At 41.2% G+C, this 15,322-nt stretch overlaps 1 protein-coding gene and 1 long non-coding RNA gene across 4 annotated transcripts in view; one reads left to right on the top strand and one right to left on the bottom strand.

Annotated features, from left to right (window-relative positions):
• Positions 1-331: 331 nt before the first annotated feature.
• Positions 332-7,859, top strand: LOC146380608 (uncharacterized). The gene is made up of 3 exons (XR_014801327.1): positions 332-363; positions 7,307-7,505; positions 7,746-7,859. It is a non-coding gene; the product is annotated as an uncharacterized LOC146380608 (long non-coding RNA).
• The window catches only part of LOC146380607 (cadherin-20-like), a 99,891-nt gene continuing 92,086 nt past the window's right edge, over positions 7,518-15,322 (bottom strand). For all 3 annotated transcript variants that reach the window (XM_084939802.1, XM_084939803.1, XM_084939804.1), the window contains 4 exons: positions 14,242-14,363; positions 13,859-13,976; positions 11,769-12,020; positions 7,518-9,367 (listed from right to left, as the gene is read on the bottom strand). In XM_084939802.1, coding sequence (XP_084795928.1) covers positions 8,850-9,367; positions 11,769-12,020; positions 13,859-13,976; positions 14,242-14,363 — 1,010 coding nt within the window. In that variant the 3' untranslated portion in view covers positions 7,518-8,849. The remainder of the gene's footprint in view (positions 9,368-11,768; positions 12,021-13,858; positions 13,977-14,241; positions 14,364-15,322) is intronic.

Below are 15,322 nucleotides of genomic sequence, written 5' to 3'. Positions count from 1 at the left end.
TTCTTCGTTAGAGTTATGTCTTATGGTTTATGTCTCTGTGTAATCCTTCGTTGCTATATCCACGTGTCCAGTCAGTGTCTGTCTGCCCTGGTCCCATGTCTTTGTTCCCTCTGTTGCAGTGCCTGCATGTAAGTCTGTGTCTTTAGTTCAGTCTGTGTTATGTTTCCTGTTTTATTTTGAAGGTCCATGTCTGATGTTAATGTATCTGGTTTTGCTTCCCCTTGTCTCGTTAGGCCTGATTTGCCCCAGCTGTGTTTCCCTCCTGTTACCCATTCCCTGATTGCTCCCTCTGTGTATTAAAGCCCTGTGTTTCTCTGTGTCCGTGTCGTGATCTACCCTCATCTTGCTGTGTGGTCTGTCTGCGTAAGCTTATTTTGTATTTCTAGTTTTGTTACCCTTTTGAGTTTAGCATTAAAGCTGTTTTGAGTTCACATTTTGTCTCCGAAGTCTGCACCTTGGGTCCTTTTGCTGCCTGCACACAGCTGTTACTTGACAATGGTGACTTGAAGAGATTCTTTGTTTGGCTGGATGACGTGAACTATCATAAAGAAAACAGTTTAGCACCAAATTTGCTTCATACTGTCCAAAAACACCTTGATGTGCATGTCGAGCATGGATACAACGTCCAGTTTTATGATTCTGGCCCATGCTCACCCACTTCACCGAATGCGAAGGCTGTCTTCATTGTGACTAACTCTGGACTGCATGCAGACATGGGCACTTAAGAAAGCTGACGTCACATTGACAAAGATAGAAAATATGAATTGGCCATAAGTGTCTGAGATTACTATAATTTAGTACCACTTTTATTCTTATTCAGTAGCGTAAAGGGTCATGAATTTTCTCCAGTGGTTTCACTTTTAGTCCAGGAACTTTTTGCAGGATGTCAAAGTGCAGATGTGAGTGTGCTGATGATGTTCTTACACAGATTAACTGGTCTTAATTCAGATATCAACAGAAAAAAAATGTTGTGAAATATTTTTACAGTGATTAAAATATTAATATTGCTTTTGTTTTAAATTTAGACAACAATAAATGTCAGTAAGTTTCCAGCATAGCAGCTGATAGAGTTCTGAAATCTTCTCTTTAATATTCACTTCATGTTCTATGCAGAAATAATTTAGCGATAGGTCTATTAGATCAGCACAACCAGTCATGACCCATGTCCTAAACTGTCATAGAGAGATTTTATTCTAAGCTGAGAATGGATCCTGTACACTGAGGTTTTGTGAGAGCAGCGCTTTCTTCTGATCATTAAAAGTAATAAATGTAGGAGAAATTGGCCTTGAGCAGCAAACTGAAACTAATGTGAACTGAAGTTCGCTGATGTGAACTGCAGATTAATCCAATATGCACTTTGATATTGACTGCAATTTTCAGGCACACCAAGAGGCCTCAGATTCTTTTATTTCTGCAACAACAAAGCCCAGAAAGTCTCAAGTTTAGTTTTCTTTGTATCTGCCTTCAGAGAGCACAGTGGTGTGGTAGGTAGTCCCTTTGCCTCACAGCTCAAAGGTTCTGGATACAGACCTTCTGTTTGGTTGGTTCCCTTCTGTGTGGGTTTCCTCCCATGGTTCAAAGACATGCTTGTCAGGGGAAAAAAAAAAAAAAAGCCAAAAACTGCAGTTCATCTAATAAGTATCAAAAAGTGAGGATTTTGACTTGAAAGATAACATATTTCAGTTCCTAAACTCAGGCTTGTTTGTCAAGTGGCTAAAATGCAATCCAATCCTAAATAATTCAGCAGCAACCTGTTAGATGTTTATGTTGTGACGCCAGCTGTCTACGTGGAGGATTTGAGGTGGCTCTGCAATAATGGCTAATAAACACCAAAAATCTAATGGGAGAAAAACACCCAGAGGAACAAAAAACAAGGCTGAGAGGAATCAAGCAGATTGTTGCTTGAAAGTAAAGCTAGTGCGAGTGTCTGCAGCCAAGTGTGAAGTTTCTCTAATAGCCACTTAAGGCTGCTTCCAGAAGTGAGCTAATCCCTATACACTCCCATGTGAAAATGTCTATCCTAACAGCATAAAAAAAGTACATTTACACCCTATTTTGGCTTAAAGTTACTGGTCTGCTATGAAGGTAAACATTTTGCAAAATGTGAGAGCTTGCAGACACACGGAGCTGGAGCTATTAGCTAACTATTAGATCTAATCACCACTAATTCCAGTCACTGAACTAGACATCTCAACCATGTTTGTAAGGCTGAGGGATTTTACCTGACACATAACAATTTATTCGGCAAATATTTGTATGACGCACTTGTACATTTAATGGCTTGTTAAAGGGCATACTCATCTCTTGCCCAGTGACAGTTGAGATTGATTCCAGGCCCTCGTGACCCCGTGTTGGATAAATGGTTAGGAAAATGGTCCATGGATGGCTTCATAGTCAAGTGCCCAATTCCCTTAATGGATCTTTTAGCTACAAAGAAGTTGCACTGGTGACTATTTGTCTTACAATATTAATGAAAATGCATGTAAAATCTGTGTTTCGTATAGCCTGCTGCTCTCACTGGCTGTGGCCCAGTGCTTCTCTCGAGGTTACGTCAACGAGAGGAGCTCCTGAGATTATTTGGCATTATTTTCTGGCATTGCTATCGGCGACTCTGTAACAGCTCCCACAGTGTCTGGCTGCTCTAACCTAATGTTCCTCAAATCAGGACACAATTTGGGGTTTCACTTTGAGCTGGTCTTAAAAAAGCTGCTCGTGTTATCAGACTGATATTTCAATCAATAATGGCTTTAGTCTAGCATCCAGCAAAAGACAAATTCTTATTTTAAAAATGTGTCTTTTAATGTAATGAGTATTCAAAGTGGTGTTGTATGGCTAGACTTTCTAAAATTCAAAAATACTTAGAAACATTCTCCGGTGGCCTGTAATATGAAGCAGGCTTTGCGTTATTGAGGTAACTCAGTATTACTAAGGTGTTTCACTTCCTACCAAAGCTTACTTCTCCAGACCAAGATGTCTTAAAAGATCGGAGGATATTGATTAGGAAAAACCCTTTTCTGGTCGATTGTTCCAACACTTGAATCCAAGTTCAGTGGAGAGGATTTGTAACTGGGAACTGTGGGATCACATTGCTGCAAGGCCGTCAGACCCTTAAATAACTAAAGTGAGGGCAGTATCGTGTATCTGGGTGGGTGCTGGACTCCACCATGATTTCCCCTGTCTCCACTATCCTGTTTTTCATGGACAGGATCTCAAGCTGTAGCCAGGATGAGGAGGGTCTCTGCTTTGGGAACTTCAAATTAGCATCCATGATTTTTTTGAAGATGATATGGTTCTATTGGCTTCATCGCCCTTCAGTATTCATTGGAACAGTGCAGCTGATTGTGGAATGGCCAGAACCTTCAGTTTTCTCTGCTGGAAAACAGTGGCATGCTTCCTCTGGGTTGAGGGTCTTGGAATTTTAGGTGGAGTATGTCTTAGACCAGTGAACAAAACTGAAGCACTAATGCAGGCATTGTAACAGACTGTCATGCTAAAATGAGAGATGATCTGAAAGGTGAAATCCATCGACATTCCAACCCTCATCCATGGTTATGAGATCTGGGAAAATGACAGGAAGTCTAAGCAGCACTTGTCTCCCTTCCGAGGTTTTGCAGGGATACTCAGCTCCGAGGAATCCCTGAAGTAGACCCAGAATGCGCTGGAGAAATTATATGTATGCATATCTCATCTGACCTGTGAACACCTCAGGACCTCCCACAAGGAACTAGAAAGGATTGCTGGGAGAAGAACGCCTGGAATACTGTGCTTTAGCCTGCTGCCAATGTAGGTGGATAGATTTCTTGTTTGGCTTCAAATAGTCTCAACTTTATTGATATAGTAGCTTTGTTTCCAGTCTTAACTGACAAGTGCTTAAAGGTCACACATATTTAAACAGCACTTAATACTATTCTCCTCAAAGACATTCAGACTGCAGCAGCTGTGTTGCTTTTACTTATATTATGTTGTATTAAATGTTTGCTAGATGTTTCCAGTTGGTCAGCTGCTCCTGTGGCTACTTTTTCATGTAAACATACGGGTAGCTAGATTGATGAGCGTTGGGGTAACGATCTTTATGCTCAGCCTGATTTCGGCTGATAGGATAAATGAAGCTGGATAAATATATCCTGAATATGTTGAAGTACGTTCACCCTATTTGGTGCAAGCCCCAGGCCAGCAGCAGGGTTTAGTTCACATTTACCTCACTGTTTGCCATCATAGGGTGAGAAACATTTGGTTCCCCAAACCATACTTATTTAGCACGTGATTTAGTCCTGCATGGTTCACCAGCAACATGCTGAATGTTAAAGTTAATGTAGCTGTCTATGTGAAGGGTGGGAGCAGGCCCTGTGGTAATGGCCAATAAACTCCACAAACTTAATGTGAGAAAAACAGCTAGAAAAATAAAAGCTACGAGGAATCAGCAGGTTGTTGCTTGAAAGTAAAACTATGTGCAAGCATCCTCAGCTGAGTGTGAAGTTCCTCTAAACCTCTGAGACGGCGATGATGTGCCGCTCAGGAGCAAAACACCCTGACAGCAAAAGCTCATGTTCTGCTGCAGCTTAAAGAGATAAAGTGGAAATAACCCATCGCTGGGCTGAGGAAGGGAGACAAAGATGTAGAAAGGGGGGGAGAAAAAAAGGTAATGGAAAACATGTAGGGCTTTTGAGTGAAAGAAAGATTAAGAGTTGAACTTGTGGGAGAATAAAGGAGGTGGAGATGCAGAGATAAGGGGATCAGAGGGAGGCAGCCCGGCAGCGATTGGGTCTGTATATGTTTCACTCTCTGATTCTACATGTCAAATGGGTCGGACCTGCTTTTCTCTCCAGGGGCCTGGAGTTTGCCTTTCTTTCCGCCCCTTAATTTCCAGCAGAGCGTAGTGTGTGTTTGTGTGTGTCTGTGTGTGTGTATGTGGTGGGTTTTTTTAAACTTTGCAATAGGGGATGATTCAGTGGGTCTGCTGCAGTTTACCCTCGGCAGGATTAGAGCTGGAAGCCGTCTTATTATCTTCCACCGTTTGAGCTCCGTCGTCTGTTAGAAAGAGCAATGGAGCTTAAGACAAATTACCCCCTCAGTGTCTTTCGGCTGGCATGGCTTCGGCCTGGAAATGGCCTTGGGAGAGGTTGGCAGTGGGGCAAATGGGGAAGGAGGAGGCGGCCTGTGAATGGGAGAGGCTGGAGGGATTGTTAGTTTAATTTATGCTGCAGAACAAGGCAAAGTGTAGAGGAGGGCACTGAGGAGGAAAGAGACTGGAAGACATGTTTTTGACTGCATATTTATAGTGAGAAGTGATGGAGCGTCCTTCTTGTCTTTGAAAATACATGCCAGAATTTACAAAGCCCCTAACCTCTGAAAGATGTTATTGTTTTCTTAAATTCTTGACACCAGAAGTGATTGGATTTTGACAAGTTGTGTGGTAATAGAGTAGCTAGCTTTACTAGACAGTAAATTTATTACTTTATTTCTATATGTTTGCCACTTTTTCTCAAATAAAAAAAACAAAACAGAAAATTTTGAATATTTTTCCTGTCAATTTACCCCTCCTCGGGGAGTCCCTTAATAATCTGTTATTATTTTTGCCAAAAATGTCTGTTTCTGTCATTAAATCTGAATCTTGAGTAGCTTTGGCGTATTAGAGTTATAACCTCGATTTGGTGTTGTTTACATTTTTTCATCCACTTTCAATGCTTGCTAATTATTTCTGTATGCGGCAGCTATTTAGCCACTACCTCAAAGTCTACACTGGATTGTCGTGGTAGTTTAAAACACTTATTTTGAAGCAGAGATATGATGCAAGATAGGGAAAGAACAAAAGATTTGGAAACCCTTTGTTGAGCGCTGAATGCTGAAACAAAGAGTGACAAATTAGAGAAAACCCCCGCTGTGTAATTGAAGCATTCTGCTCAGTGTGAAGAGGATATGAATTCATTCAAGTTTAAATTTAAATCCGAGAAATATTGCAGGCTCATCTGCCGTGCAATTTCACTGTTGAGTGCCACTCAGCAGGTAAGCCAGAGCCACTGATTTCAGTTATTTCTGTTATTTGTTTTGACAACACAAATGGAAATTTTAAAGTAGTGGAAAATACCTTGAGGTGTAGATTATCACTTTCTCCTTTCTCTCAACGTCCACTTCTTGATTTCCCTTCATCTTTCCCCCTCCTCTTTAGTTTTGCCCCTCCTTTCTCTTCATTTTGATTGACATTAGCAATTAAGTGGAGCCTCTTGTTTATAATTGATTGATTTCCCATTGGCAAATATTCCATTCGTTCATGTAAACGTTACAGTGAGAGCAATCAGATGGAACGATTTTTGAGGCTGGAGGCTCAGGTACAGCAGGCGGTGTGTGGGATGAGCTTTTAATCAGTGCCGAGCATTATCGTTGCAAAACAAAATAAGTCAAGCAAATTAAGCACTTTGAGAGAAACTGTAATGAAAAGTGAATCATCTGCAGCAACACTTTAGAGGACAATTTAGCATATGATTGCAACTTTAAATAGCTGCTTTATCTTCTCAGGGACTTACACTTCTGTCACACTTCGGGGAACTGCATAATGCTCCTCGCCGCCCAAAGAAGCAGTTTATTATTCCAAATTACACTGACAAAGATGCTCAGAGAGGAACTTTTTGTTGTCTTCCTCATTCCACTGTATAGTATAGTACACAGAAATATAGCTTAAATCCTAAATGACCCCACCCAGCCACTTGGTTAATGGTTTCAATCCAGAAACCAGAAAATTGCTAGACAATGGAGTGACGGATTTACAAGAAAAAAAACTTTATGTCAAATTATGAGAGGAAAAAAAAGTGACTTTGAAGGAAGAGAAAAATATGTGAGGAAAAAAACTGCAACTTTATGAGAAAAAACCCTTCAAATTATGATAGAAAAATGTGGCAACTTTATAGTGATGGAAGCAAATGACAACAAGAAGAAAGCAGCAAAGACATTTGATGCAAAAACTGACAAATATACAAGGAAAACATTGAAAATGTATGAGGATGCAGAACCCCCCCCCCCCCCCCCCCCCCAAAAAAAAAAAAAAAAAAAAAAAAAAAAATTTGAACCTGACTAGAAAATGAGAAGAGTGGCAATTTCCCAAGGGAGACGCAGGCAAATTTGTGAAAAAAGTGGGATATTTAGGAGAAAAAGACAGCCCTCATTTGATACGCCCTCTTTTAAAAGACCTAAGATGTTGATGTCAGATGTTCAGAATGGGACTTGACACACCAGTGAATGACATCATGGTGGATACTTCCACCGTTTTTTTAGAGACCCATGAAAGATTAGCTGACGTTTGTTTGTTCCACAGGTTTTCTTTTCAAATGTGCACATGGAAGAGTCCAGACCAGACTTGCTGAGATGGGTGCAGAGACTAGACAGAACGTTCTGCCTTTAGTCATGCAACTCTTCATTTATTGGACTCTGCACTGCATAATGGGAGATTATGCAAGTCAGAATTACCTACTGAGCCTCAGTGCACAGAAACAAAGAAACATGAAGACCAGAAGGCAGGCAACACCCATTTTTGACTTTTTATTACCAAGAATACAAAATATATCTACATTCACATACCACTTACTGTAGCATGACTCACAACATAGATTTCAAGTAAACTCCATCCAATTGAATTATCAAAATCTACCTCCACATCTCTCCCAGTTTGGAAAATCCTTTTGGTGTTTGTGTGTGATTTGCGTTTTTTTATTTTTTCCTTCTTCTAAAATGTCTTTCATTTGTCCTTTTTACAGTTGGCACTTGATGCAGGTTCTCAATGTCTCTGTAGTCCACAGGATCGGAGGATTAAGCCACATTTGTGTGGGGACAGAAAAGCAACACGGTATCTCTAACAGGACAGATCAAGCCTCGTTGCCACCAGACTCCGGCTGGCACGGCGGTGGATCCAAAATGAAAGGCGACTCGGTCGGGCGTTTGTCCACATGTAGTCCTTTCCGCTGTGCCACATGTCTCAGATGAGATTTGAACATCCACTAAGACAAATCCAAGATTTTATTTAATTTTTTTAATAAAATGCTTCCCTCTCATCCTAATGAATGGATACCTGCTTTATGTTTTGGAGTTACAATACAAAGAGCTTAAAAATGGTACAAAAACAATAATACAGTAAACATATTAACTCTGAAACCCCACATGGGACTACGACATCGCCATCTCCGCAGCACGTCATGTGACATTTAGAGATGCAGCTTCTCACACGGATTGAAAACAAAGGCAGTTACATCATGTATGTTACAACGTATGCGTGATCTTTTGAAGATTTCCTCGCATGGCAGAGGCTTAAAGTACAGTCTCGGCTTGAAGGACCCAAATAACTTAGCAGAACATATAAATACAGCAAGTGGAACAAAGAAATAAATTAAGACCTGCCACGGATGGAACAAAAACACGACTGCAGCAACGACTCCTCGCTTTGATTCTTCAAGCCCAGGACAGTGGATCAGCTTTTTCAGAGTAAGCTAGTCCCGCTGTCTTGTTTTCATCTCTGGCATAAATTGCTCGGCGTCTTGAATCGAAGGGGCTCTGCCTGTGGCTGGGTCAGGCAGTTGAAGTTGGTGTGTGCTTTGAAGCCGTTCCTCAGCTTGGCCCCCAAGAGGCTGCCAGATTCGGCCTGCCTCTGAAGCCCGTCTCTGGGGTAGATTTAAAACCTGCTGCAGGCCTTCAAGGCTGTGGAGAATAGAGGCTTCGGCAGGATTTTGATTTCTAACAGTCATGGATGTGGCCATGAGCACATCTCAGCTTTGTTGTTGTCACTTCTTGGTTGTTTCTGTCTCTTTCTTAAAAAAAAAAAAAAATCTTTTTATACGTCCGTTTGTAAAGGAAAAGGCCCCGTCGTCCTACCACAGTGGAGGACTGTTTGTCTCCAGCACGCCGTACATCTCAGCAAGTTTTTTAAAGCGAGGCCCCCAGTCATTCAGGTAGTCGTACTCATGGTCGGTGTTTGAGGTTCCAGATTGCAACGAGCTGAGGGACTCCGCGACAGAGCCTTCCCCCTCGTAAGCGTACGTCTGCAGGGAGTCGTAAGGCGGGGCGCACGGGTCCATGTCGGCTTCCAGGAGCTTCGCCAGCACGTATCCGTGAACATTGCTGTCCCCGCTGCCGCCGCCCATGACACATGCCTGAGGGACGTATCGGGACAGGCTTTCGATCTCCGGCAGCATGTCCTGTCTCATCTTGCCCAGATGGTGCGCCTCACGAGGGTTCCACATGGCGGCGATGTCAAAGGCCTCGGTGTCTTCCTCGCCACCGCCTTCATCGTCATAGCGCACGATGTTCTCATGCACGTTCTCCTCTTCGTCACACAGGTAGGGCTTCTTACGATGGGTCCGCAGGGAAAGCATGAGCAGGATCATCACTGTTATAAAGGGAAAAAAATAATGAGTATAGAGGCCATAAGGAATCAGTGCTTTAAGTAAATGCTGTGACAGACACGGTTATTCATTTTTAATATTCTTGGTGTTTTAATGTTAAAATGTAAAACCAAGCCTCAAACTCTGCAGCTGCAAACCATACCAACAACTGAAGTTATAGTGGCTACTCCCATCTTTTATATACAGTCTATTATAGCTACTCATGGCAAAAGGTCAAGACCGGGGTTTTCAAACATAAGGCCGGGGGTCCAGAAAGGCTCCAATGGGGCCGCTGGATGGCTTTGGAATATTTGAAGGAGTGCATAGATTTTTAACTTTTATAATAAGGACTCAACTTACTTATTCACATCTATGAATAATTAACTAACTCTGGGAATAGGAGCAAGTATAAAAACATTACCAACTGATACAAAGCTCAAAGATATTTTTAGAAAACACTATTTCATAACCCTTCAGCTCAAATGCATCAACAGTGTTCAGGAAGAAAAGCTTGTGCCATCAAAACCAGAATTACTGCATCTACGAGGAAAAAAATTAAATTCACAAGAAGGCGAGCAAGGATGTTTTAAGAAAATTTACTGCTGCCTGTCAGAGCAGCAGAGCGAGTCAACCTGCTGAGCCCTCCTACCCACAGCTACAGGTCTGCAGGGAGAGATAAAGCGGGTCCGTATCGTCCCCTGGGGAACTGAAAGTGTGATGCTGCAGGGCAGCTGGTGCTAATGAATGCTAGACTTTCTGCGAGGGTGAGAAAAGAAATCCATATTTAATCCTACAATGCTGATGTCACACTGGGAGATGCCTCCTTTTTTGCAAACAGACTTTTTAGCCTTCGGCTGTTGTGTTGTGTCACGTCATGGGTGATCTAAGATCTCTCGGCAGGCTGCATATTTTGCACACTTTGCTTTTTAAGTTCAGCTTCAGGGTTGATTACCTTCTTCAGAGGGGGTATCACAAATATTTAAAGTAGCACACCGACTCGCTGAAAGGTCAGGGTGTAAAACAAAGTGCGGCAGTGATTTTAATCACGGCCCGCTCCTACCCCTGAGGCTCGCCCTCAGCTGGTTCTTTCACATCTTACAACAGGAGATTAAAATGTGGTCTGACTTGGAAAATGTTTTCCAGCCACATATTCCAGCGGTTTACGGAAGCTGCATGATGTCTTTCTGCATTTGTGCACTTCACGTTTGACCTGTCAATGAAGCAGGCATCCAAAATGAGACAAACCGTGAAGATTTCGGTGCAGAAAAAGGTTCTCGTCGTGCTGGGTTTCCAACATGACATTCACAGTTTGTGCAGAGCATGACTGGACAAATCAGGGACAACTGTTTGACCAATGTTTTTCTTTTGCATTTACTTTTTTAAAACAGCGATCGCAGGACTCAAGGATAAAACCACAAAATGGAGACCAAAAGCGACATTTTATAAATATTCACAAATATTAAACATGCCTAACCCGTATCCCTTTAAATCTCACTTGTTACACAGGACACTTCAGGGTAAGTATAGTGGAAGGTTTTACTACAGATTCTCAGTGCTTTGTCCTTTAATTTCAGGTAGGTTTAGGTCATTAAGCTGAAAACAGCGGCTGATGTTAACTATGACTTTTCTGAATAAAATCACACTACTGTCACACAGCTTGTTATATTTTCATATAAACACAGGTTCAAAAAGGCAGCTGAAGACAGAATTGCTTTATATTGTTTTAAGTTAAACACCCTACAATATGCATCTGATGACTGTGGGGAGGAAGAACTCCCTTTTAACAGAAAGAAACCACCAGCGGACCCAGGCTCAAGGACAAATGTGACAAAACACAAGCTACAGGCATTCATTGTGACATATAAACATAAAGACAGCATAACTAAGCGACGGTTGCTTGTGCAGGTTGTCTGCATTAGCTCTGTTTTGTCCACCCAGTGTAAAACATGCTTTGTTAACGCTGTCCATGTCAACCCAGAGGATTCTTATAAAAGGGATTCTTATTCTACTTTTAGAAAATATACAAGTAAGACTGTAAATGGAGATGGATAGTTTCTTCTATAAACCGTAAACCTGCCCCAGTATAATTGTCATGAAAGAGAAATTTCACTATAGATAATAAAATCTTGTTTTGTAGCAGACTGTAAATATGCTTAAAATTTGGCATTTTAGCATGGAAGTCTAAGGGCATTGGTTCTTGTCTTATGGAACCAGCCTCAAGTGGCCATTACAGGAACTGCAGTTTTTGGCACTCTCTTTATATTAAAACTCAAATGTTCGTTCCCTTTAATATGTAAGAATAATAAACCATGTAGGGCAGCAGCACTTATATATGTCACCTAAACTTAGGCTTTGTGAGCTTTTAGCTCACACGGTTATTTGCACATCATCGTAACAGCAGCTCACCCAGCAAGACGAAAATGCAGGCCAGGATGGCGATCAGAGCCCCCCTGCTGAGGCTGGCGGGCAGGCTGTAGGCCTCAGCGTTGCATGACATGACGTTGCCCTCCTGGTCGCAGCTACACACACGGATAGTCAGCGTGCTGGTGCTACTCTGAACCGGCTGCTCACTGTCCGAGATGAAAATGGGCAAATAGAAGACGGTCTGGTCTTGCTGTGACCAACCGCCACGGCGTGTCAGGATCCACGCTGTGTTGTCTGGAAGCGAACACAGAGGTCACAAAAAGATCAAGTTAGTGTTCAGAAATACAACAATAAGATGCTTAGTGTGAGGTAGCTGATAGCAGCAGGGTTTCATGTATGTGCTGCGTTCAGGGTAACTGAACACGCGGAGGAGTCATGGGATGGTGGTGAGAATTGAAGACGAGCACAGCTGTGAACAGGAAATGTCGACTGAAGCTACTAAATGCAGAAATATCACACCTATTACTCACGGAGGCTTATTTCAAGACGCTGATCTTTACTGTCAATATATAGCAGGAAAAAAGAGTTTTAATAGCCTCACATATATTTGATCATCTCCCACGGTTTCTACAGCTGTTACTGTAGTTAAAACATCCTTTAGTGCAATATTTCTGTCTAGCCTGAGGGAGAAAAAGTTAGCAAAATTATCTGATTGTTCTAAATTACTATAAATATAATTCTGCTTTGCATTCCCTTCCCCACGCTCCTAGAATGTAATTATAACGGAGAAACACTGAATCCTTCATTATATTTTTATTAAGTAAATGAAGATATTTGAGAAGAATCATCTTTAACAATATCAAGAACATGAAGATTCATAAGAATGTGAATTGTGTGTTTTAATGAAAGGAATTAAAAGTCCTTAGCAAGTTCTAAAATTTGATAAATACAAACTCAGATGAACTACAGCACATGACACTTCATATTTGCATAACTGATTTAGGAAAAATGAAGCCAAAACGCATGTGTGGTGAATACTAAGTATACCCAAAGAGGAAAGACATCTGCAATGATCTTATAGAAGCAACTATCGCTGGACATTAATCTGGAAAAGTTACACAATCTTTTTCAAACAATCTGAAGTCATTCTGCAATGAGAGATTCTACATAAGTGGAAGTTGACATCCCAGCAAACTCAACCCAAGGTCAGACTGTGCAATGCTTAAAGAAATTGAGATGTAGCTCTTGGGTTTTTAACAATTTGTACAGGTGTCAGTTAGCATGCTAAATGTTAAAATTCTGTTACAACTAGGAGAAGACGGAAGATGGTTAGTTTGCCAGGGTTGCCAGATATAGGCCTGTTCTCTCTAAAAAACAACATGGCAGCATGGCTTAGGTTTGCAAAGTTGCATCTGAACAAACCACAAGAATTCTGCATTAATGTCCTCTGGACAGAAAAGACCAAAGTGGAGATGTTTGGCTATAATGTACAGCAAGTACCAATCACAGCATGCCAGCACTAACGCCCCATACCAAGTGGTGAAGGGGTGATGATTTGGCACAGGCGCAGGACCTGGCCACCTTACAGTAGTTGAGTTGACCATGAACTCCAGAGTATCTGTCTCCACTTCCAAGTATTCTAGAGCCAGTTTTGAGGCCATATGTCTGTTTCATCGAAACTGAATCATGCAACAGGACAATGATCCCAAACACAGCAGCAACTCTACAACAGACTGGCCGAAAAAAAAGCGGTGTTATAGTGTAGTTTTTGTTTAAAAAAAAAAAAAACAAAACACACATGCTGCAGTTCATTTGAGGTTGTTTTTTAATAATAATTTAAAAAATTTGACTTGCAAAGGACCAGATGATTTTTAATTATGTCCCGATTCGTAAGACCTTAAAACAGAAGGAAGCTGTACTTGCTTTTTACCACGACTGCATTAAAATGTAAAAACCATGAATATTTACTGCTGGGCTGCATACTTCCATACTACATATTTTACACTGTGGATGCTGCTCTTCCATAGATAAGGAGAAACAGCGATCTTATTTTACTGGTCCGACCCACTGGAAATCAAATTAGCCTGCATGGAAAACTCGTGCATGACACAGAACCATGAGTGAACGTGTACCTTGGTTATCTTTCAGGGTGAAGTTAGGGTTGTTGACGGCCTCTGGAGCCAAGCTGTAGTAGAAGTGCTGCCCACCAAGCGGCTCGTCTGGATCTACTGCTGTCACGGTCTGGATCAGCTGGATTACAGACATGAAAGTCATATTTAAAATCTGCTAATGGCTTATTTCACTTTCAGCAAGAAATGGTAGAAGTAATAGTCGAACAGATGTTATGTAGTGGAGAAAAATGTGTTTTTCTGGAGTACAGGTAAGGGTGGTATAAAATGTGTCTCAGATTTTACTCTAAGAGCACCAGAATATAAATTATACAAGTATCTTATCATCACTAATGACTTACAGGGACTTATTCCAAACACTGTGATGCAAACTGGTGTCTCCGTACCTGCCCTGCTTTGGCATTTTCACACACATACGCCTCCAGGTAGTGCATCAGCGACGGAGGATTATCATTCACATCCAGGACCCTCACAGCCACCGACACGCTTGCGATCTGTGTGGGGTTATCTGCAGGGAAACGCAAACTGGTCAGAGGCTGATGGACGGAGATAAATGACTCTGAGAAATCCTAAGGTTCAGCATGTTTGCTGTAAAAGATTAACGGAGGAGCTCAGCAGGATCCTCACAGATTACAGTCCTGTTATTCCCCATTACAGCCTGCCATTTGCATACCCTAACCAGCTGTGTAATAAGCTGTGAAAACACAATTAGTGCACAGTAACTACTTTCTCAGGTTTCATCACATGATCCATCCATCAGAGGTGTGAGATTAGCTCTCGAGGCCAAAGCTCTGCGTGGTCCTACTGTGCTTTAATATTCACTGCAGTGAGCGTGCTCCAACTTTGCTGAAGTTGAAGAATTGGTAAATTAATAATCTACGAATTAGTTTAGTTCAAATTGAACTACACTGTGTAACAAATTAAAGTTCTGACACAATCTCCAAATTAATTAGCACTTTTGGTAGCAAAATGTTGACTCTATCCTAAACACATTGTCAAAATTCTTAAAAAATTTTTCACTTAATGCTTTCAGTTCTCACATAATCACCTTTTTAATTACTAGTATTGTTAGTGTCTGACTGCTTTTTGTGTTTAATTCAGGACATTTAGCAGTTTTTGGACTTCTTCACATAAGCCAAATAAATTTTCAATTTCATTAACACAAGTAACACAATTTTGTCATTAAGAAGCTAATGTAAAATTGTTGACACATCATAACACACATACCTTTCACAAACATGGCTCAATCTCAGTAATCTTATGTCCACAGGTCTAAAAATACTTATATTACAACTATAAATTTACAATTTCATGTGAGTTCCTCGTTATTTTTGCTCTTGAATTTACAGCAACATCCAAAAAGCTACTCATCAAGTATGAAGATGAAAATAAGAACTGTGAAGTAGAGAGAAAGTTTTTTATCGTCAGCTTTGCTTTGTTCCGGTTCATTGAAATTTTTTCCCTCTT

This window comes from Perissodus microlepis, chromosome 9 (assembly GCF_051167445.1).
Source record: "Perissodus microlepis isolate ML-2025 ecotype Zambia chromosome 9, ASM5116744v1, whole genome shotgun sequence".
Taxonomy (NCBI): Eukaryota; Metazoa; Chordata; class Actinopteri; order Cichliformes; family Cichlidae; genus Perissodus; species Perissodus microlepis.
This window is presented reverse-complemented; position numbering and strand designations above follow the sequence as displayed.